We start from the raw sequence: 25,082 nt of genomic DNA on the forward strand, positions 1-25,082 counted from the left end.
TGTTTGCCTTGTACTTTTCTTATTCTTCCACTTAAAACTAGAAAGTAATCAGCTTCAAGCCTTAACTCAATGTTCCTGCTTTGTAGGTTTACATTAGACTTTTAACATAAAGTCAAACCACCAGAGTTGTTTAAATTTTGTCTTCCCCTTAGCTATGTTCTAAAAGAAAAAGAGGGGTAGAAGAAACACTTTTTTTTTTTTTTTCTGAAATATTTAACAGCTGACAAACTATTATATTGGACCAAATCCCCGATTACACTGAAGCCAATGGCAAAACTCCCATTGATGTTAGTGGAAAGAGGATTTGGCTCTTCATTTGTAAACGTGTAAATATATAGTTAGCCAGTTTTACAGGCCCATTCTTGATGGTTAGTCGTGTAAATATTTAGCAAGCCTAGCATCAACATCCTCAGACCAAGGTCAAATGTTTTCTTTGCAGCAATTAGTCGTCATTAGTCCTTCAACACTTAGACTGTACTTGGGTACACTTTGTAATAAAATAGTGATGACAGCATACTGCAGATGTTCAACTAGAATTTTGTAGGAATGGGTCAAAACCTTAGCTGTCGCCGGTGTCTTGTCTCACTGGAGTTGGTGAGACTATCCCCACAAAGGAAGAGTGGGAGATGTGACCTGAGAGAGAACGGTGGGACACAGACCTTTTCCGTGGTAGCTAGTTAGCCATTTGTGGTAAGGCGTGCCTATGAAATGGACACAGATAAGCATACTACCAAAAATGAAAACACATATGCAAAGAAAGAAGCAGATATTTACTTGCAAAAAGAAGCGTGTATTAAAACCTATTTTTCTCATTCATATATAGAGATATATATATATATTAAGGCTCAAAGAAAGAAGTTTAATATGTATAAAGGATTAACGGCTTGGAGAATTAAACTAAACACAGGTACTATGAGTTACATAGTTATAAAAATGCTTTAAAATCTGTCATACCACTAATAGCCACAGAATACTTGTCTTCAGAAATCAGATTCATTATTTGTTTTGGTTTGGGGAGGGGAGGCTGTCTATTTCTCTCAGGTTCAAACTCGCAGATTTCAATCTAAAAATTGAGCAAGGTCATTAACCGGCTCCTTAGCAGAGTTGGTTAGGTTATTTTTAACATTTTGGCAAATTGAAGGTAACATTTGTATAAATCGTTACAGAGTAATAGAGGCTACCCCTAGCATTTCAATTTCATGCAATTTGCCACATGCAACCTTGTCTAATCTACTAAGGGTACAAACTCAGATTTATCTGCACTAAAACGCCTAAAGTGTCTGCCATTGAGACAAAAAGCTCTTCAGTGCTGATTGCTCAGTAGAAGACTGACGAAGACTTTAAGAATCTCTCAAAATCTCATTTGAATGAGCGAAGCTTTTCTTAAACAGAACATATTGCTCATTTCATTTCTGTTTTGAGTTGTCCGGTTTGAAAGATATGCTGAGGTAGTCTAGACTAAGAGGATCGCCAGTTTAATTCATTTAGGTTTTATAAAGGGACATCGTGCTGCAAGCTGCTTGTGTATCATCTCATCTGAATGGCTATGCTTTTAGTCTATAACAAAGTGCCAAACTATATCTGCACATTGTAGTGATCACTTCTGTTTTTCTTCTACTACGTAACATACTTTAATAACAGACGTGTAACTGACTTCACGTCTGTTCAGTCCACAACTGCTTTCCATGGTTAGCGCACTCGCAGCAGTGTAGCTGGAGATCGTCTGTGCAGCAGCAAGCAGTAATGTGCCAAGCTAGAGATAATTTACAACTAACAACGCATATTTACTGAGGTATTTATTGGAAAAGGTCAATACTACAAGACATATAAGGTCAAATATGAAGAAGCTTTCAAAATCAGGCTACCATTGCTACTGGGTAAGACCTTTTTTTTTTTTTTTTTTGGATAAATCACTTGCCCTGGTTTAAAGTTAGACAAGAGGAAAGAACACACTTAATGTGAAAAACACATATAAGGCAAACATTTCTTCCTTTTTCATCATATCTTGATATACTGATTTGTAAAGACTTATATCACAACCTTTGTTATAACTATTGCAACTCATTAAAACCGTATTATGTAATATATTTTGCCTTTTGGTGTTGCATCCTTGCAAAAAGAAGCTGGTCTGTACTGCAGTTTCACATGATCGCTGTGAGATTCCATCAATTCCCAATGAAAAACTAATGTAGTTAAAAAATAGACATCCTTAACAATACTACACGCAGTTTAAAAGGTCTACAAATTGTTTTATTCAAAAATAATTCTTTCCATGTATTTTTTACATGTTCAGTTTAAAGTAAGTAAATGATTAAATGAGAAAGAAAGAGCATTTTTTTAGAATTATTTGACATTTCTTTTGCCTTCTGTTCTACTTGGAAGGTACTTCAAAGTGCCAGACCTTTTATCTAGCATTATTTAAATGATATAAGGATAATTAGCGGATTATCAATATTACAAGAATTAATTAATTAAAATCACCCTGTGGAAAAGGGGGATTTAATTAAAAACTGTAATTTTCTTCAAAGCCCTGACGATGCATCTTCAAAAATATTCCTGGATAACGTAATAGTATTATTAGCTTACTCTCTGGAAACAACTATTTTAATACATTGAAAAGATTTTGCAGGTAGGCTCATATCCAGTAAATCATTCATGAGCAGACTTTCAGAAGGGAGAAAACACATAGTTTTGTTGTTCTAATTAAAAAGAAAAGTCCTAATCAGGTTGTTCGTAACATGAATACCTTCCAGTTTCTCTGACAATAAGCATGTTTTTAAATGACTGCTCTCCTGAAACAAATCTGAATTATGTCAAGCTCCCCTATAAAATAGGAATTTATAAATTTATTCATTATTCTTACTTAAAAGTCAACCACCGCTTTGGATTTTCTAGGAGTATTTTATCAATTTTATCTTGGGAGATGCCTCTAATGAGCATTTTAGGAACTATGTTTTTAAGGATATGTGAATATCCATGACCTCCGTATTTCATCAACCTATTCTTCGTGTGCACATCATGAGCCATCAGAATTCTGTCTTCATAGCCTTCATTGATCAGCATCCGAACCCTGCAAAGGTAAAAAGTGTACCTGTCACTGACAGCTCTCACTCTGCAACAACACAGAACTGATCAGTAGTTAAAATTATTGCACTCCTACACGGCATCATAACTACTAGTAGAAAATAACTACTTTAAGGTACTCAGAAGACATGTTCCTGATGTTTAATTAAACCTAAAACACTTACTTTATTGAATGATAATAATAAAAACATACCAACAAATATCGCAATGTGGACAAGGAAAATTGTTTCCAGCTGGCATGACTTTGAATTTCCAGTCTCACGGGTCCATGGAGGAATTCAAGAATTTCATTATCGCCAAGCACGCGACACAGTTTTTACATACATGAGTAAGTAATCATTTCCTACAAAAACTCCTTGCCAGCACGATCTACTCATGGGGTTAGCTCTTGCTGCTGTCACAACACTGGTCCCATAACAACTGTGGAGGACCAGACCCTGCCTCTGACAGGTCCTTTGTGAAGCCTGGCTCAACAAGGCAAATACTTTCACATCCGTGCTTTATTCCCAATTAGAATAACCAGGTTGTCAGCATCATATTCCATGCAGGCAATTATCAACCAAACATGTTTCAAAGATGTTCATTAAAGAAGATAAATAAGACAGGCATTGTACAGTGCCAGCATGTGCCAGCAAATTAGAGGAGTTAATTCAGCAGTCCAGCTAAGCAGACTTGGCAAATTGACAAGTCAGCTTGAAAAAATAACAAAACGAAACTCGTCCTTCTGGTCATTCCCTTGCAGCAAGCCTCCTACATGGCGTCCTTCTGTTCTACGTTGCACTCAGGTAACCTTAGTCCCTTGCTAAGCCCAGTTTTTAGAATTTATTCGGTAGGTGTCTGAACTTCTCTGTTGCATGACTCTGCTAAGTTTCGGTTTTCCACTTGCACTGGCGGCAAGCTGCAGCACTGAGGGGGCAGAGACAGACAGAGCAGGCCTGGAAGTGCTCATTCCTCACTAAGCCACCCAATTCCACCAGATGCCAGCACTGTGAAATTCTAATTTTCACCTTCTTGCCTGTGCTTTGATCAGCAAGAAAGCAAACACTGGTTTTATAAGTAACCACACTGTTTCTGAAAGCCTTTACTGTCAGTTTTTATTACAACTACTTACGAGGAGATACATCAATATGGAGAGCAGAAAGAAGGCAAGTGAGATAGAACTTAGTAAAAAATCAGTGTCTTTCATAAAAACAATATAAACAGTGCTGTATAGCACACAGCTCTATGTACGCTATAGGATTACAACACCACTAGTATCTTCTCCACCTTGAAATACAAAGAGAACACAAGCTAACAAGAGAAGAAGAGCAATGGCATTGGAGTGACTGTGTAAGTTCTTGGCTGACCAAACATCATCTTAGAATGATCTCCTTTCACGTTTGGACCCATTTTGTGGTGTGTGGAGGCATTCGGTCCTTTGTATTCCTCATTTGTTGCTTCTTCTTGCTTGTTTCTGTAAGTTTAGTTAGTACTTCCTGCTGTCTCAAAGGAAAACTCTTCTTGAAAAAATTCAGTTTTCCACTTGCACTGGCAGTAGATTGCAGCATAAATGCCTCAGTACACACACAGCTAAACTGTGTTAGACTAGGTATGGTATGGCTACAGAAGTTTACTCATCTTTTGGACAGACAAGACCTGAGCATATATTCTCCATTTAGTTTGGCCAAAATATGTTTCACTGACACATTTAAAGATCAGTTTGATTTCCATCTCTGGGGTGCTGCTAGACCAGAAAAAAAAATCACAAACAAAACCGACAATCCAAGGAGACTTCCACTGTCAACATATGCCCAGGGTGGATGCATCGAAAACTCAACAAAATCCATGCAATGGCATTTCTAGCTGGAGTGCAGATAGCCACATCATACAAAGAGAGGACAAACTCTTAGTATGTTCTTCCTATAAGCAGCCTGCTGTGATAAACACTCAACTGCCTGAGAATTTTAAGGAGAAATATTGGTGGCTAAGCAAGTACCATGGATGGAATAAAAGCTTTGCCATGGCTGAACAAACACTTGCTAACCAGGGCATGCTCCATTCTTCTACACCTTTTCCTCAGTGCTTCTGTACACGCTGACCTACTGTGGCACAGGAGAGGGGAGCAACTTTAGCGATTCTGAATGTAAAAACTGCAGATTCATCACAGCAGTTTAAAATACCGTGTGCAAGACTGAGAGACCTGTTAGAGAGAGAAACTATTTCTAGTGTGAAAAGCAGCAGCAAACGCCTGGCAGTAAGTAGAACAGCAGCCACAATACCTTCTTAGGAGAGCGGCCTGAAAACAGAGAAGAAAAGTTTTGCAGCTAATTTGAGAGTGAGGGCAAAGCGTTGTCTGAAGTGTAAGTGAAAGCTAGAAAGCTCCTTCATTAGTGATCAGGGACCTTAAAATCTTTCTCCTGAAAGAGAAGGAAAGAATTGTTTCTGACTCTGGAAGCGAAACAAGACATAGGGCACGATGGCATCCCATCCCTCAGATAGCTGCCGCTTGACTACACCCGAACACTGAGGACGAACGGTGAAGGAGGCTCACACCCCTGGACAGACTGGAAGAAGGGAGAAGCCCACTCCCAGCTGGCCATACCTGCCTCAGGCAGCTTCTGCAAGGAATGCATCTCCTTGGCAATATTTTGTGCTAGCACAGCACAAAGATTTGTCATGCAGCTGAGCTGAGAGAGAAGCAGGGAAGAGGTATCTGGCCACTAGGGCCAATACTGTCACAGTGTGGCTGTGAAGAGCACGGGAGTTGTGAGGAGACAGGGCTCTCAGCCTTCAAAAGTGGGAAAGGACAACAGGAGAGGGGCGGGATAAATGATGACATGCATGGAAGAACAAAAGGCTGTTTTTCAGGATGGAAGCACAGGACCAAATCCACCCGATGAAACTAATGACTTTTGCTCCTGTAAGACGCTCGTGAGAAGATGTAATAGGCTCAGAAGAGGCATAGTAGCAACACTAGGTTTCCAACAGAAGCCAAATCCTAACATAAATCCTGTTATCTCCAGCCTCTCCGTTTATAACACTTTAATTTTTTATAATACATTAATATATAAACGCAGTAAATGATAAAATTCAACCAAATCAGCATGGAATTAGGACAGAGAATGAAGTTAGAGTAGCTTTTGATCTTTCCCTCAAGTCACACTCTATGACTTTCTGATTCCACATTTTGCTTTGCAGATAGAAGAAATTATACATGCTGCCCTAAAGAAGTGACAGCAGCAGAAAAAATTGCCATTATTTTAGTATGAAAAAAGACACTTTTGAACTGCTAGCAGAATCACTCCGTGATGCCCTTTAAGACAAGTACCAATAATATTCATTTGTCAATGGCAATGCTATTGCTCAAACCGCACTGAAGCAGATACCTTGTAATTCTTTCATTGTCACTCGGCATGTCGATGTCAGGATGGAACTGGTAATGAAGAAATTCCGTACCAAATAGGTCATACTCTAAATAGCATCCAAGTTTAGCAAATTCCAGAAGTTTCTCTGTATCAAATATAGTCCTGCAGAACATATATAACACAAAGTCAGCATTGTAACGGGAAGAAAAAAATCTCACGGTGTGAAGGTGAGGTATTCTGTGACTTCCTATTTGCAAGGAACAAAACCAGCTAGCGACGATTTTGAAAAACAGAACTCCCATTTGGCACATGCAACTGAACCTGGTAGACAACACTGTCCTTCTTACATTCAGCTGGGACTTCATGCATTAAACAAATATGAAGCAAAAGCAACTCTTCCCCCGTGATACAATAAAAAAAAAAAAAAACATTTACAATCATCTTTAAAGGGAAACAGAAAACTTACTTACTTTTGGTATCACTAAACCTCTCAATAGACAACCTAACAAGGAAGGACATTTAAGGAGGAGGTTAATTCAGAGTGACATTAAAAAAAAAGGACAATAGATTACTGACATAAGACAGATTTACGTTCTTAACAGCTACCGGAGACAGCTACATCCAGCACTTGTTTCATCCATCAAACACCGTTAATACACAACTTTGTCTTTAGTTTCTATAATGTACAGTGATGTCTCCAGACCGTCACCAGAACTGCAATATATCTTAGCCTGTGCTCGGGTCTGCCCAGAACACCTCAAGGAAATGCTCTTACCAAAATATATAATGGGACTGTGAGAACCCGAGGCATGGGCTCTGCATCAGATGTGGAAAGCAAAGGAACAAAGCTGCTAAAACCCATCCCTCATTTGGAAAAGAATGACAACTGAAATAACAGCTCTCTGGAATATTTTTTCTGTGAAATGTTTTTACCAATAGCATAAACTATCCAAATGAAAAACAGCAACAACAACAAACCCCACCACAGAACCCTCAAATGATACCTGGTAAATTTATCTTTTATATTTATGACAACACATTTTTTTTCATCTAGGGAAAAAAACAGGTTTCCACCAGGGCAGCATAGGTAACCAAAACTAGCCAGGAGTACTCATTCCTGTGCAGGTGATCCTACATGTTTTTAAAAACAAAGAACAAAAAAAACCCCACTAACAGTGTATCTCAAAATCACAGCCAGAACAATTTCTTTTGAGAACTAGTCTTAACGTTGTGCTTTTGGAAGCTCTGTCCCAACAAGGGCCAGGAGAACTTAATTCCATCAGCCACTCTTCCCCTTGTAAGCCCTGCTGACGTAGCAACAGCAGTAGCTGGCAGCTCCTCCAGCTGGCAGCCTGGGTGCTGGAGTGAGGTTGTTTGGGCAACGTGTCCCTGAGTGGTCCTGAACTCAAGGAAGAGGAGATGGGACACAGGGAAGTGGTTTGGACCTCATCCACAAGTCACCACAGGGACACCCACCAAGCCATCTTCAGACCAGCATTCCTAGCAGCTGCGGTGAGTCTTCTAACAAAAGCTGCTGAATTCAGCGTACGCTGATCTCTACTAAGACGCCTTTGTAACCTTAAACCCAATTAAATGATGCAATTCGGTAGCCAAGGTTCAGCAGCTGTTCCTCCCTAGCCTGCATGGGCACTGTACTTTCACGATGGACACTTGCAACCTTTTGCTCTAAGATGTTACATTGCAAAACATGGCAGCCAGCATTTTAGTTTTTGTATTTGACTGTAAATCCACCTGAAAACTGCCCTTCTGTCTGTGTCAAAAGCAGGCATGAAATATGGAGCTCTGCACAAATTTATCTCACATTTAAGGGACTGGGATGCTCCCACGTGGATTCTTCTCACTGAAAGAGACTTAAAATGTTAAACGCACCCTGCAAAGCCAAACTTCACAGCAGTTCAGAGCCTTTGTTACAGCAAGTGCCAACCTGAATGTGTGAAAATAACGATAGAAGCAGAATAAGGAAAAGCCATATTGTGTATCAGCGGCTGTTAGCGAAACTGCACCTCTGCCTTGACTGTTTTCCTACTTACGCTGTTTATTTTTTCCACCAATAAATCACTGAATTCAATGATTTACAACAGTGTATGAAAGCAAGAAAAAATCAGAACTGATGTTTATGTTGTAGCAAAAATGGCTACATAAGTACTGACACTGCAGTTTGCTCAGTCCTCTTTCACAAAAAGATTTAAGCCGTCAGATTGTCTTAATAATTGAGAAAAAATATAGCTAGACATACAATGGAATGCAGGTAAATAAAGAAAGCCCATATCATTTCTATATAATCGAATATAAATAAAATTTCATGGCACTGAATTTTATGCTCCTAAAATCACCACGCAACACTGAGCTCTGTATGAATACAAAAAAAAACCCAACCTGACACTTGATTTATAAGAGCCTATAATCATTAGAAATTTAGAGCACAGTGCTTTTGCCTGTATTACACTCACATCGACGACAAACAATCCGATTGCTGAGAGTCATACGACCACAAACAGTCTCCATTATTCAGCAACTGTCCAAACCAATCAATGCTTGGACATTTTCCAAGTCATCACGAGCAACACAAGGTCACACGAAACTGATTTGGTAATAGAGGCTGTGTTTCTAAGTTGGAGAGAGAAAAGCACCCCAATTCCTCTGCATGTCTGATGTAGGGCTTCTGGGTTTTGCTCTCAAGGAAACTAAAAGTTAGCTCTGGGGTCTAAGATGACAATTATCCAAAATCCAACTGTTTTCTTTTTATTTCTTCTGTCTGGTAGCAGAACTGAAAAGATCCAGAGTCCAGCCAAATCAATGATTACATTAGCATCTGTGAGACTTTGGTCAGGCCCTTAAGAGTAGCCCCGTTTTCAAAAGTGCTGGAAGCCCAACAGCTTCCCACCCAGCCTGGCAGGAGCTTCTCAACATCCAGCGCTTGTTAAATGCAGTGATTTGCACAGGGATGTCAATTAATGGAATCCTCTTTTTTTTTTTTTTTTCCTAATATGGTTACGGTTATTCCTAATCTTGCATCCAAACCTTCAAAAGGAGCGTTTAAAACCCCTCGAGCATTTTATCAGTGTGAACCTAAGAGCTGATCCAGTTTGAAGTGCTGGAAGCCGATTAAGCTCTAAAGAAGCTGTCTCCTTACCTGTCGAGGTGAGACATGACAGTTTTGGAAGCGTCAGCCCCAGCTTCCTGCAGAATGCGGATGATCTGGAAGGGCGCATCGCTGTTCCTGCCGGGGTGGATGATCACAGGGCACCCGAGCTGCGACTGGGCGCGCGCGGTTGCCTGGAGCACTCTGCGTTCGCTCTGGGTCAGGGGCCAGGAGCAGCCTATTTCCCCCACCATGCCACACTTGATGTTAGTCCCATCCGCTCCGTCGAGTATCTCGCCAACAATAATGTCTGTAAGCTAAAGAACAGGAAACTGAGAGGTTTGGTTAGTAACACTGTCTGTGTTAAACTGCACCACATTTGGCTGATGGACACTGCACTGGTTATACTCCTGAGGTCCTTTTGACCCTACTTAAATAACAGTTGGGTGTGTGAAAACACTGCCGTTAAAATCTGGTTTCTGCCAACTCACGCCAACCTAGCCATTAACTAAGACCAAAATAAACACAGGAGCAAATCAGTTTAACAGTAAGCACTCACACGGTTGCCTGGGTTTGCAAGGAAAGATTGTCTACATATAATTTGAATGCTGCTTTAAGCTGAGACTAATTTTTCTTAAAAAAAACCAAACAACTCCAGGATAAAACGTTGTGCCTTACAGTCCTAGACTGGATCCAGAAACAATTCCAGGTAATTTCTTGCTAAACAAGGGCTCAGAGATTAAGGAATCCTTGTCATTGAAACAGGGAAGGAAGGAAGTCTGGCAAAGATTCTGGGCCACAGATCCTGAAAAGACAAGTTTAAGGCAAATACTGCTCTTGGGAATGCCAATGTAAAACTACTGTAACTCTGCTGACTTTGGAACTACAAGAACAAAGCTCAGCTGACAAACTTACAGGGTCAAAATTAGCTTGCTTTTAAAATATTCATAGGCAAAAAAGACATCAGAATCTGAATAAAATCAGCTTGTTGTAAAATCTTTCGCTTTTCTTTTCCAGAATAGGCACGTATCTTCAAGAACACACTCAGAATTGAGAGCACAAAATGGCAGTGATGATGACGTTCTAAACGTTTGTCCCTGAACGTTAAAGAAATTACGATTTTAAGGAAAAATAAAGTGAACAAAGGAAGAAGGTTTTCAAGCAAACCCAGGAAATCAAAAAAGCTCACATCAGTTTTCAAATAAATTTCTAACTTACCTTTACTCTACATCTTGTCTCCTCAACAGGTTGATACAACACATTTTACGGCAGGTTTCTGCCCCACACTTTATCCTATGATCACACACCTTCTGCTTCATGTATAACCAATCTACCAACCACTTCCAGGGACAACCAGACACGGAGTTCACTTCTCTCCTGAGAGCAACCTGAAGAACATTTCTCCTGCAGCAACACCCTTGTGTCACCAAACAGCTCTGCAACTTCACTCGTGTTAAACGAACACAGATTACCAGAAGCCTCAATACTTCTCTTGTTCAGCTAAAGCAAGCAACAGAATATTCAAATTATCTTTGCTTAATCAGGAAAAGTATCGCTATGATAAATTCACTAGCAAATGAGGAACCACCAGTTATCATGGTGCAATCCCTGCACAACCCTTGTTAAGTAACTGATCGTTGTTTGGACTGCATTAAGTACTGATGAACTGTTGACTACAGGACATCTGTGGGTCTTCGGCAGTCCACCAGATACAGAAGGGAAACCTTTGCCCAAGGAAATCTATTTGTATCAAATTCCAAGTGATGTAAAAATATTTAGGAAAAGTTGGACCATACAGCTTGGGCCAATAGGGTCCACAGAGTTGACAGTGCTATGTCACATTACACCTGCTGAAGCTTTAAGCATTTATTATTAAAAAGAACTTGACTCATTTGTAAACTGTGATAGACTTAAAAAATAATAATAATTCAGCTCTATAAATTTTCATTCACAGCCTCCAGCCTTGGAGAATTCCGCTTCCTTCTCCCTATCATCACATTTTCTTAATAAAAGATGAATGAATATTTATTATTACAGAAGTATCTGGGGACCTCTGTCATTATTAACAAATTGTCTTGGGCACTGCAGAAACAACTGGATGTAGATTCTGCCCTGAAAAAATGGGAAAATGGCAGAAAAGAGAGAGAGAACAGGCAGCTTGAGCAGAGCGATGATTTACAACTGTCCTATAAATACTGCAGTTATTTATGCTTTTTACAGGAATTCTGGGTGATCTAATTGGGAAGTAATTAGCCAGGAAAATAGACAAATGAGGAATAAGGAATAATGCTTCCTCCTTAAAAAATTGTAAAATGCACAGGATAAATGGTGTTGTACCAAAATCCCGCATGTGAAATATTTTATTTTCCTTTACTGTTGCATTGTAACTAATCCCTGAGAGAACATGGAGTTTAAGAACTGGAAATGCTGACAGATAATCCCAGTACACACAAGTAGGGCTGGTCCAGCTATAGCACACAAACAGTAACAGTGCTCTTAAATTCTGCAAATTAAGAACATTTAGATTTCATCTATTTTACTTGAACTTCTCTCCAATTTTGACTCATCCAGGGATGATCCATAGGAGAGAGGCTCCTAAGAGATGGTTAAGACTTACCTGCTCCACTGTCATAGCCTGTGTTTGAGAAGAGTGAGTGGAATCCACATAAAACCCAGCCCCAGCAATAATATGCACTCCAGTTTCTTCAGCGAGTTTCTTCAAAGTCTGCATATCCCGACCGATTCCTGTGGTAGTGTTCTCCACGATAGTCCCACCGCCTGCTGCTTTAAAATGCAACAGCTCCTCCTTTACAGCATCCCTTTCCTGACACAAAAGAAGGTTTTCTTTGTGGCTGTAGGGGTTCTGCTTAATCCAAAACAAGTTCTTCATCTCAATGGGCCCATCAGACAAAGGCTCTTGGCCTGGTGAAGGTGGACAAAAACAGCTGCTGTAGTTCATAGACAAGTGCTCATGAGTCAACGTGTAGCCAAGCTGGTCCGGCTCCACAAGGCCCAAGACAGTCTGGGCTTTTCCTCTCAGGGAAGGCATCTTTCTTCAGCAGTTTCAAAAGGAGAAAATACAGATTCTACAGAAGTCTAGGAAGGAAGAAGAAAGGAAATTTCAGAAAAAGCCAACATTTCTTGGAAAATGTCTGAATTCTCCTCTCTCACACGCACATACCTATATGCCGTGTGTTTGTTAGAATGTTTTCAAGTGCTAAGTCCAAGCAGAGCAGTCAATATGAAAACAAAGCATCTATTTTACCCAATTACACTTTCATCAGTACTCTAACAATGTAAAAATATCACATTCCAGTAAAAGGAAATTATCATTTATCGTGCTACAGTCAACACCACATTAAGGTAAATGTTTCCTATCTAATAACAACCACTGTATGTTTATTTAGGATTCTTTACTCTTCAGCAGCTGTCAATTTTTGTCAGCTTGAGCCACCAGATGAACATACTTGGCACCAACAGTGAATATTCCTTACTGGTACTTTCACTTTATCTGTGTCCTCCACGACTCGCTATCCCCTTCTCATGCCGAGGAACCCGCCTGGGTCTGGGCACCTCCCCTGCTCCTCCACACGAGGAACGCAGGGATGGGGTGACATCTTCTCGGGCGTTTAGCAGGGGCTCGAGTCCTCCTGCCAGTTTTGCTGGGGAAGCCTGGCCTAGCCCCAGGGCAACTCCTCCAAAGCTGACAACAGTCACTGAAAACACAACCTGGCCCCCATCCAGCTGGGCAGAAATTCCCATCTGGTTCCAAAGTGCTTTTTCTGTCAGCTTCATTGGCCAAATGTTTTACCAGTTAAGAACAGACCTTAGCCTAACATTTCATTTCCATGGCTCAGCCCCTAAGATGATTTTTCCCTCATCTTTAATACAAATGAAAGCAGGTTATTTTTCAAAACATCAAATGAGTGGTGATGAAGACATACCTTGGGGCTGCTGTCTACAATTGGTTCATGTCACAGGCATCTGCTCTGTGAAAGTTTAGCCTGGATCTCTACAGGTTAGAATTAGCTGCAGCTGTCTCCATTGGGATTTGGGGGGATTTTTTTTTCTTTTGAGGGTGGGGATGATCTTCATAGTTTATGTGCCGTATTAACATTAAACATAGCTGACTACTCAGCTCATGTTAGATCTTCCTGATGCTAGTTGCAAAGGCTTGAGGATATGTAGTTATAATCCCTAGTCAACCAAAATCATCAGTTATGAAACAAAATACATGTTTAATCATGTCCAGAGGACAGGACTAACTAGAGCATGCATTATTGATTAAAGAGAGAGGTCTTTCCCATTTCTGTCTCCCTTTTAGTGAATAATATCATAAACATGGGTTTGTTACTGGTAAAGCCCTCAAAGGACATCTTCCTTTTTAACTGTTAATGTTAATCTACCAGGAAGACAGAAAAACTGAAATCTGAAGGGCACTGAACTCTACATATCAAAGGGCACAAGAATGCCTGTATCTCTTTGGGGATACTTTCTTTTCATGAGAAAGACTCACTGTCAGAGTACCAATGTAATAGCGACCCCGCTCCTGCAAAAGGCAGATACCACCTGTCTAGTGATGTTTGAGTGCTAGCAGTTAATTTAATACGAAAAGTCAGCCATCCACAAGAAAAAGAAAGGACTGATTGACTGTGTTTGCTTGTCTTGTGTACAACCAGACATGTATAATAATCCCACGTAGGAAGAACTGTTCTTTTATGAATTGCATTTGTAGACTAGTGTCTTGACTTGAGAAGGCAGAATAATAATAACTCTCGCGGAACAGACTGCTGGCTGATTATTATAATGTTGTGGGTTTTTTTTTGCCAAATAAATTCAGAAGTGCATGATTTCAGAAAATATTATTCTTGAGAAAATAATGAAAAGCAAAATACCTGTCCTAGTCAGAAACTACTGCTAACTGCAAGTCAGTTAAGTTGTCCAACTGAGCCATTAATTCCACTCCTGAATAAAGCCAGTGTTCTGTAGAACAACGCCCCAGTCTGGAAAAAGCTCAACGATCCGGGTCATTGTTATACACACAGCAAAGTGACTATGATAATGTATTCTTTAATTTTTATTTTTCTTCCATTAGGTATCTATGCTCTGGTATTCAATGAAGTCCCTATAGCATAAAAAGTGATATCCACTCTCTACTGGAGAAACATTTTTTTCTCCACATTTATTGACAATTTTCAAATCTATTTATTAAGTTAGGAAAACAGACCTATATAAATAAGTTTGTATTTATTTAAGTATATAAGTACTGAAGCTCTTTTAATAGAACTAGACACAAAGTGATTATAGTTGGTTTCCTTAAAAAGTTTCCACTTTATTTTTTTTTGACAGTGCAGTGGCTCAAAGCAGCCATTCTAATTGATTCAGATTTTTTGCTCACTTTCAGATTCCTCCTTTGAATGTAAGAAATACAATAATTAAAAGTTTACTTTCAACATTTGTTCCCACTAATTCCTTTCTGACATAGCTAAATTAGACTACCATCAATTAATCTGGCCCATACACTGTGAAAACCTATGGTTGTGTGAGATCTTACAGCCTGAGGCCGCTGTCTTCTGATTTATAACAGCAGGAAACATCTAAAATTACCTGTTCCAGTGCCAGGTTTCTCTTGCAGCAGACATGAATCCGTTGATTTTTAGGCTCTGTACTTCAGATTATAGCATACATACAGAGCTTACAAAACCAATGCCTACTATTGAACCTTTTGATTGAGCCCAAGTGCTTTTATGACTATAAGAAGCATCACAGAAATGGAAACTGACATAAACAGCATTTAAAGCAGGCCTAATTTTATCTTCCTGAAAAATATGATTAACGTTAATGTCAGTGCCTGCTTACTAACAGTTTTAGAAAACCAACACTTTTAATAAAAAAAAAAAAGAAAAATAGAGACAGCCAACAAATCGTGACTAGAATTATTTTTAAAAACACAGTCCTGGTATCTTCTCTACCATCATTTACATAGACAGCATGCCATGAATATGCTATAATGATACATTATTCTTGATAAGATTCACCTGACGGAACCATAATTTAATTAGTGTCTTTAAAATAGATTTATGTGCAAACAGCTTTCAAATTGAATAATGACTGCTGCTTAATTTAAACATGCATACGTTAATGTTCATGCGGTTTTCTAATGACTTGTATGCCACGTTTTACACAGAACTTTCTTTTTTTGGGAAAGTTTCTTCTTTCGTACACTGGGGATTGAATTCATACCCTCTCATTTAGCCATCTAAAATGGTACACGTCCTTATAAAATAACTGTCTAGACTATTTTCATACTGGAGATGGGAAGACATATCTACAGGCAATTCATCCAGCCTATTTTGAATATTTGTGACAGGACAGGACAAGTTACTTTCTCTAACATCTGCCTCCTTCCATGGACTAAGGAAGGAGCCAAGAAGCAATCTTGGACAAGCCAGTATATCTTAGATGGCCCTGCATGAGACATGTTAGATAAACTTTCTGAATCCTCACCCAGTTCAATGGAAGGGGCAGGGAGAGAATGGAAGAGGAAAAAGGGGAAAGGAATTCATATTTCTATGACAAAAAATAAACAGGTAGGCTCTTATCTGGCAACAAGATGTATTTTGGTTTTAGAAATCACTAATTTATACTCTGGTACTGCCAAGGCGCTCCCCCACACATCAAGGTTTCTCTGTTTAGGTGCTGTATAAAGAGAAATAAATTACATTTCCTGGAAATATACTCAGATAAAAAGAAAATAGATATAATCTTTAATATACAATCAAAACTCTTATATTTTTTTTCACAACAGCCTTGAAACAACAACCTAACATTTCCTTAAAAAAACTCTGGACTAATCTTTACTACTCATTGTATGGTGAAATACAACTCTCACCATCACCCTCCTGTTAAATACTGGAGAAGTAAATATTTTTCCTAGAGGTATTATTAAGAGGAAAGAAACTTGCTGCTAAAAAGGTCACGGTACTGCGTTCCTTACTCTGGTAAAAACTCCACTAAATTCAAGAGATGTTTTGCTTGAATATTGATGGCAAGAGTCGTGTTTCTGCTTTTCCCATCTGAAACTCACACTTCAGTCATTGTGTCATTTTAATGGTCTTGTAATGGGAAGTCTCTCTAGGTTTGGATTAGTTGCTTCCTACAGTAATTTCATATTGCTGAAACATTATAATCGCATAAACGTGGTTTCCACATGCTAACGCTGCATTTGTTTTGATTCGGTAAGCACATTGGAATGGTATTAGCACAGATTCTCTCGACTTGTATGAGAATAATTGTATTGTTGTTACATTACAATGCGAGATTACAGGGACACTAAGTGGAGATTGCTGTGACAAAAATTACAGAAAAGCAAAATGAATGGCTGAATGGGTATTTATTATGTTCAGAAAAAAATTACACACGGCTGACATTTAGAAACACGTGCTGCCCTGGCTGCATGAAGAGGGCATATTATAAGAGGGTTTTTCCCTGTACAGTCATGCAATTTGAGGAAAGGTGACACAGCAGAGGTTCGATATGTAGTCACAGCTGGAGGAAATGCTTTGAGCATTCAATTCTACTGTGAGTGACCACTGCAAAGCATGGAGAAGCCCCGTATCAGAAATATAGGACACATCTATGGCCCATTAGCTCATCTATTCTGTGTTATCTCAGCATCCCCCGTATTTGATCATTTTGCAATGAGGGAAAATGTTAGCAAGACGATGCAAGAGGAGAGGCACAGGGTACGAGAACACATGCAGGCTGTTTCAGGATGAAGTTAAAAACAGAACTTCCTTCCCTCTTCTCACATGGTTCTGCCAGCTCTGCAGAGCTTTGTGGGGTGAAAGGAACTCAGTTCTGCGGGGACTTTTCTCCCCTATACCCATCAGACAAGCAATTTTTATTACTTCTCTGACCGACAGGTTCCACATCGACTTCACCTTCAAAAATGTACATAGAAGCTTTAATTACAGGACAAGCATGCCTGAAAACCAGCCCTCTCATACGCTGCTTTCAAGAAGCACGACGTTTTTGCTCATGCACAGTGTCAGCAAGTGCAGACACTCCTCCGGCGCCAAAGGTGGCTGACGGCCTGTGATGCCATCCTCCTAAACAGGCATTCTCACGACACAGTTGTCTCTGTGTTATGTGAGATGCCAGAGAGTGTCTCCTCTGGGTTATTTTGCCTCAGAAACAGAATTTGGGAATGGGGTGAAAGGACAATGAAAAAATGCATGTTTCTGGGTAAACTCTTGTCTCTTCTGCAGAAATGGCAGATGGGCTTCTCTGAAGATGGAGCAGATTACTTCCATTAAAGTCCTAAACATCCTTCCCCAGCTCAATGATCAGAAGGGACATTGATCTTTTTCCTCTCCCAAACTGGAACTACAAGACTAACATGATTTGCTGAACTTCATGCTAACTCAGAAAATAGAGCCAAGGCAAATAACCTTACCTATTCAGAGGCAGTGTTATCTTTTTTCACTAGCTTCACACTCTGTAAATTAAACAAAAAACAAGTATCATAAGTACCATGACAGTTTTTCACGGTATAAACAAGCATTGTGAAAGTTTTTCACAGCCGCTTGTTTAGTGCAGAAGTGTACTAAAGGGAAAAGGATGTAGAGTGCTGGCTTTCCTCCTAGTTCCCAGTTAAACTGCATCAGGGTGGCATACGAGTATTTCCTTGCACATAACACTGAGGCAAGGCTTCGTGTCCTAAGGACCTGTGCCACATGGGGGATTTTCCACGCCTTCTCTAAAGCTCTCAGAGTGGAGGGGAACACTTACAGCATCTCTCTCCTGCAAGCACTCTCATCTAACCCCATAGGAGCATATGTTGTAGATTTTCCCTTAACATCAGTTTCTCATCTTTGTGTGGCTATATTGTCAAGGAGAAAATAAGAACCTCACCATTTCAGGTATCTGTAATCTCTTGACTGGGTAAAAATTGGCCAACAGATCCAAAACCTAGAGATTTCTCGGGGGAATATACAAAAAGTGAGAAGCAAAGCTTTTAAATGCTCACCTGGAAGGGTAAGCGAAAACTCTCCCTGCGTACTCCGCTCTTGCTCCCCCTTGGCTCTGAGCAGACATGCACAAAGCAGGCTTCTGCCTTACAGTTCAACAGCTGCACCAGGACAGAGGGCAGCCTCTCCTGTGGCTCTCATAGGAGACCTTTGGGACCAGAGGAAGCCCCTGTGACCTGCACGGGGCCATATGTGCACTACTGCCTTAGTAATTAATACTTTGAGTGCTTTTTTCTCAAATTGGTTAAAGTTCAGCTGCTGCTAATGCAACAGAGTCAGACTTTCGTTTCACCTTATTTCTGCGCAGATAAGGGTCGCAAAATCAAGGCTTCTCTGAGCAAAGTCACATTGAAGTTTCTTTTCCTCAGAGATACGAGACCAACATCCCCATAAATGTTTTTTCATCAGCAGCTCCTCTACAAGAACTTCAGGGGATTTTACACTTTGGGCAGCTTCCAAAACTACTCCTGATAAAAGGTCATCGAAAAATTCTCCCCTAGGGTCCAACATTACATTAATTATATTTTACATGCACACAGTGTTTTTAGGCCAAAAATCAGGCCTGAGGAGACTTTACACTGTACAATAGTCCATGCAAGGCCGGGCGAGTCCTGCATGCTGCTACGTGCACTTGTGTTCTTTACCCTAGGTGAATCGTATTTGCCCCTCGTGGGCGCTGGGCTACAAGCACACACCCTTTCTTGCAATGAGAACACCAAACAGGACAGCAGCCTGTGCTTTTTAGGAATACGTCTTCATTCTTCATTCCCTCTGAATTTCAAATTTGAAACTTAAGCATATGCCTAACTACCTTTGCCATTATTCTCATTGGCTTAATTGGTTTTAAGGTCACAGATACTAAACATTTTTCACACAAGCTTGAATATTTCAATAAGCATGTTGGATGAGTACTGTCACTCACTTGCAAAGTGCCTTCACCAAAAGCCACAGCAAATCACTCCCTAGATCTTTACGCGCAGAAATAAAGAGAAAAGGGAGGGAGATGTGAGATACCAAAGACCCAACACCTTCCTTCTCACCACACAAATCTAGGCAATGGAAGGGTGCTGTTCATTACTGCCTCTTGGTCAAGACTACACCAAGAACTGGAACCATTCCTAACTAGAAGATTCAGATGAATGAAACCCAAGGCCAGCTCGATCCACTGAGGGCTGTGAAGAAACACATGGAGATAAATAGCATGGAGAAAAGGTTTAGTGCCTCATTCGAAATGGCAACTGCAGCAACTGGGACAAGCAGGGATTCCAGAAGAACACTTTCTTTTATTGTGGTGGATGGGTTGAGGGTGACCGAGCACTGGCACAGGTTGCCCAGAGAGGCTGTGGAGTCTCCTTGCCTGGAGATACTCAAAACCCACCTGGACACAATCCTGGGCAACGTGCTCTGGGTGTCCCTGCTTGAGCAGAGGGGTTGGAGCAGATGATCTCCAGAAGCCCCTTCCAACCCCTACCGTTCTGTGGTTCTACAGGCTTACATGCATGGAACCATATTCATTTTCCTGCTGCTGCAAACAACTGGATCCCCAGACTTGCAACCAAGCTGAAGACCTACCGAAGAGAAGATACCCTGAGAAAAGGCTTCATAGTTCCCATTGTGACTGCTCTGCTGCAGTTGTTATGAGATGGAAGCCACACAGCTTTCCACAGCCACTCTCACGAGAAAACGTGAGCCAACTAAAAGCTTGAAGCTGACAGGCGTATCTCCGAGAATATCTTTTAACTCCGAGACTGTCTTTACAGAGTCTGCATGCTTTGTCAGTGGTCAAAGCCAACGACCTCTTGCTTGTACAACTGCTGGTACAAAGTTCTCTCCCTTGGCTGGGTACAATAGCGGAACAGCGGGCACAGCCAACACACAGATGCTGACGCGACTGTCAGATCCCCTGCATAGCCTTTTGCTTTCTCACCAGGTATTGCTAAATCTTCAATCTTAACAGGAGCTGGACACAGAAGCCAGCAACTGCTCTGGCTTTTTGTATTACAGAATGACTAAGTATTTTTGCAAGAAGATACAAACTCAGTATCTCTATCCTGGAAACTATTAATTAGCCGTGTTGTAAAAAATCTTTGCTACCCAGTCTAAAGCGAATAACAAAGAACCAAGTCTTGCAATAAAGTTTACAGCCCTCAAGAGTTCTAGCAGTAAGACTAGTGCAACATTTCCAGATCCATCTGAAAATGCCAGATGGTATGCAAACAGCAGTGATGAAGGAGTTAACTTCCTTTCATTTGGTTCTGGGTATGTTTTTTTAATTTGTGACCATAAAGCAATGAGATGTCAAAGCAGAATCCTACAAGAAAACCTCCTTGATCAGTTGAGATAAAGATGAAATTTCTTTTTATAACCAGGGGGGTAGGATACTCCCTTTCCCTCCAAAACACAGCTGATAATGCAATGACTTGGATATCCCCCAGAAAAACAGTTCAACAGTTCAAAACTCTGCTCTAAACCAGAAACCAGGGACTTGAACCTTAGGTTCCACATCCTAGAAGGATTTCCAATCCTCCCACACAGGTGGCGTGTCGGATGCGAGCAAAAGACTGCCTTTCTCTGCTCCCACGAAACCTTAAGAAATCTTGGTTTCAGCTTACTGAAAAATTAATGTTGTTCAATGTTTTAATTTTTGAGATGGAAAAAATATTTGAGATCTACATAAAGTGAAATAAGAAATAAAATACACAGAATGTTCAGAGAAACGACTCTTTAATAAACACTCTCTGATGCCATATGGTTCACTATATACTGATTGTGATATGTGAGGAGCAAGCTGATGGCTTCCTAACCACAGGCAGTGACACTTGCTCCTGCTCCACCACGCATTAATTTAATAAGTTAACACTGTTCACCTCTATGAAATGCAATTAAGCATCTGAATGCCATTGTTGCCACCTTTGATTACGGCTACAGAAACGAATGCGATGATGGTGACACAAGGGTAAATATTATGTCTGTTAAATTCCAAAACACGAGAGGCATTCATAATAGTAAATGACACGCACATAGTCCTTCATATGACAATCCCACAGTACCTGACAAAATGATACAAAACTACCTATTACAAGCATCACTTCGCCCATCACTGAAACACAGCCCCCAGCAAAAAGAAGGCAACAACCTTTAAACACTACAGAACATATTATGGCAGAGAACGTCGAATAACGCATCCACTATAAACCACAGGAGAATTCTAGACAGGCAAAACACAATTTTCCAAAAGAAAGGAACCTCTGGCTAAAAAACTTGTTTCATCCAAGAGCTATCACAAGCCACCAGCACAGAGAAAACAACATCCTCAGCAACAAACGGGCCTAAAACCCAAAGAATTGTGCCTGCAAGATTCCTGGAGGTCATGTATATTGCTGTAGTTGTTTGGCCAGAAAGTGTTCATCCGAGTTCCTCACCCATATGACCTACGTGCTTCAGCTCAGGTCCAAGTTCACACAGCCCAGGACCTGCTGCACGGAGGCTGCCCCGTGCCCAGGGCACCGCTGGGTGCACTGCTGGGTGGCAGCCTGGTCATCCCTCGCTCCGTGAGCCCAAACCGCTGCAAGGTGAGGAGAAAGCGGCCCTTCAGCCACGACTGAGCTTCCTAAAGGGCAAGATACCCCAGGAAGAAAACATGGTGTCTGGAACCCAAAGCGGCTTGCAAGCAAGCCTGGAGCTTTGCTGTTAAGCCTTGTCGAGTTTAAGCAACTGTGGAAGCATCTCACAGAGGTCTGCGGGCGCTTCCAGATGGAGAGGCTGCCGAGGGCAGGCTTGGAAGGTCCAAGGTTTGGACTGAGGCACTTGTTCCCTCACGGATCCACCCTTAGGGACTGACGGGAGAGGAGTACCGGAGGGGACGGAGCTCCAGCACATAACTTTGGGCGTACCAACACGAAATACCAGCGCTAATAATAGCAGCGCCGCTACACCACGCTGCGCAGCCAGCCTCAGCCGGCGGGCTACTCTTGGCAAAACACCACCCAGCGGCTGCCCAAGAGAGAGGGGACGCTCCCCTACCCAGACCCCAGCCCTCCCGCTTCCCGTTTCTCTCCGCCTCACGCAGGCGCCCTCCTCTTCCTCCTCCTCCTCCTCCTCCTCCAGCTCCCTCCTCAGCGCCCCGACCCGGCCGCCCCTCACCACCGGAGCCGCCCTCGCCCCGCAGCTCCGGCCGAGGGTCCCGGCCCGGCGCTGCCCGGGGCATTAGGGGCAGCCACCGGGGGGCCGCAGCCACGCCGCGGGCCCGGCCGCGCTCGCTCACCCCGCCGCGGGCAGGGCCCTCCGCCGGCAGCGCCTCGGCCGCGGCCCGGCCCCGCTCGGGGCGGGACTTACCCGGAGCCGGGCTCGGAGGAGGCGGCTGCGAGGGCGGCGGGGACTTTGGAGCCAGGGCGGCCCCGGGGCCGGGGCCCTGCCGCTCGTTCTCCGTCCCCGGCTGCCCCCCGTGCCCGAACCGCCGGAATTTGTGCTCCCCAGCGGGCCGCCCCCTCTGGGCGTGCCGTGGAGCCGTGCCTCGGGCAGCGGTGGCTCCAAGTGACGGACCCTGCCCGTCCTTGCTCCCAGCCCACGTTTACACAGCAGGGAAGGGTGCTTGGATCCCCCGAGTCCTTTGGGGGAGGGTGAGGGGCTGTGGGATTGTGCTGAATGCGTTTATATTTTATAATTTGCCCTTGCGATGCACATAACAGCAAGGTTGAAGAGGTGCTTCTGAGCGCTCGCAAGCAGGAGGGCGGGAACAGTGATTCTGGGTAAAAACACAGATGCAAAGTATGAAGTGAAAACAAGTCTGACACCGAAGCTTGTACACTTCCCACCTGGATCTCAGAAGTGTCTTATTTCCCTAAGGCTCACAGCATCGCCTGCTATGGTACTAGTCCTTTTTCCAGAAGGGTAAGCAGACGCTGGCAAAATGACTGGCAAAGGCACAAAGGACAACAAACTCCAGCCCTCGCACAGTCAGAGTTGCAGCAAAGCCACCTTGTGCACATGTCGCTTGAACCTGGGCAGGGTACCTCACGCTTTTCTGAGGGAATTACTGCAGTTCTCGCTCCTCTCCCTTCTACTTTGATCCCTTCCCAGTCCCCATTCCTACCTGATGGGGCCAGCAATGGCCCAGCACCTTACTATGCAGAGCCTCAGCCTGTGCTTGGAGGTACAGCACAGTGCCTGTGAACAGATTCTCATGTGCCTGCCTTTAATACAGGTGTTCCTTGCCTGGGGGAGTTGGATCCTAGCTCTTATACGGATCCCAGACAATCCTGCGACGTTTTCAGTATCATGCAGAAAGTGAGTGGGCAAAACTGGGAATGAAAGCCAAAGCGTTCTGATGCTTAGGCCTTTTATCATCTATCTTACTGTGAAGGACAAAAGTGGAGGTAGTGGATGAAAAATGAGAAGGATTTGGGAGTAAACAACTTAGGTAGGAGGTAAGAGAAAGTTGTACTTTTATAAAAGTGATGAAGAAATGGAGAAGGAAGGAAGGAAGGAAGGAGGGAAGGAAGGAAGGAAGGAGGGGGGAAGGAAGGAAGGAGGGAAGGAAGGAAGGAAGGAAAAGGAAGGAAGGAAGGAAGGAAGGAAAAGGAAGAAAGGAAGGAAGGAGGGAAGGAAGGAAGGAGGGAAGGAAGGAAAAGGAAGAAAGGAAGGAAGGAGGGAAGGAAGGAAGGAGGGAAGGAAGGAGGGAGGGAAGGAAGGAAGGAGGGAGGGAAGGAGGGAAGGAGGGAGGGAAGGAGGGAAGGAAGGAGGGAAGGAAGGAAGGAAGGAAGGAAGGAAAGGAAGGAAGGAAGGAAGGAAAAGGAAGGAAGGAAGAAAGGAAGGAAGGAAGGAAAAGGAAGGAAGGAAGGAAGGAAAAGGAAGGAAGGAAGGAAGGAAGAGGAAGGAAACAAAGAAAGAGAGAGGGAGAGAGAGAGACTGAAAGTAAGCATCAAGGGAATGCTAACCGTGAGGGGTAGAGTCCACAATGACTGGTGGTATTGATGTGGGGAGGGCTGGGCCTGTAGGGACTCAGCCGAAAGGGAGATTACTGCCCAGTAAAGGGAAAGGAAAGGTGGAGAAGGTGAGGCAGGTAAAATGTTTGGGATGTTTCCCATTAGCAGCCAGTCACCACATATGTGCAACAGATATTAATATAGATAGATGGCTAGAGCTAAGCTGCTGTGACAGTTCCAGTTGTCAGCCTCACTTGTTTTTATTTGCTTCTCATATGGAGTCAAGTGAGCATGGGTCCAGCAAAGATTAAGTGGAGATATGAAAGCCTGTCATTTATAATGCCTTGTATTTCACCATGTTCATATTGCTGGGCAATCAATGCAGGAGAAATTATGTATGAGAGCTATGTTAAAAATAGTCATGCAGCGCTTTATGGGACATCATTTGTCACTGGCCATATCAAACCTATTTTGAAGATTTGCAATGAATTTTACATAAGGCCTACAACTCTACATCTCTTTTGTGTTTTAAAATATAAAGGCAATATTAAAACTGGGGTGGGTACAAAGTAAAACCATATTCAATCTGCATTTT

The 25,082-nt window shown here is 42.1% G+C and overlaps 1 protein-coding gene across 4 annotated transcripts; it reads right to left on the reverse strand.

Moving 5' to 3' along the window:
- Positions 1-206: 206 nt before the first annotated feature.
- PTER (phosphotriesterase related) lies at positions 207-23,118 on the reverse strand. 4 transcript variants are annotated; one of them, XM_040548293.1, is made up of 6 exons: positions 22,899-23,118; positions 17,990-18,031; positions 12,149-12,627; positions 9,583-9,848; positions 6,450-6,590; positions 207-3,070 (listed from the first exon to the last, which is right to left on the reverse strand). In XM_040548293.1, exons 3-6 carry the CDS (start codon positions 12,578-12,580, stop codon positions 2,860-2,862), a joined length of 1,050 nt encoding a protein of 349 aa, XP_040404227.1. In that variant the 5' UTR covers positions 12,581-12,627; positions 17,990-18,031; positions 22,899-23,118; the 3' UTR covers positions 207-2,859. The 4 variants fall into 4 exon arrangements, with proteins under 4 accessions (XP_040404227.1, XP_040404229.1, XP_040404230.1 ...); XM_040548295.1 differs by having other exon boundaries at positions 22,828-22,900; XM_040548296.1 differs by lacking the exon at positions 22,899-23,118 and adding an exon at positions 22,707-22,830.
- Positions 23,119-25,082: the final 1,964 nt, after the last annotated feature.

Source organism: Cygnus olor, chromosome 2, assembly GCF_009769625.2.
Source record: "Cygnus olor isolate bCygOlo1 chromosome 2, bCygOlo1.pri.v2, whole genome shotgun sequence".
NCBI classification, from domain to species: domain Eukaryota; kingdom Metazoa; phylum Chordata; class Aves; order Anseriformes; family Anatidae; genus Cygnus; species Cygnus olor.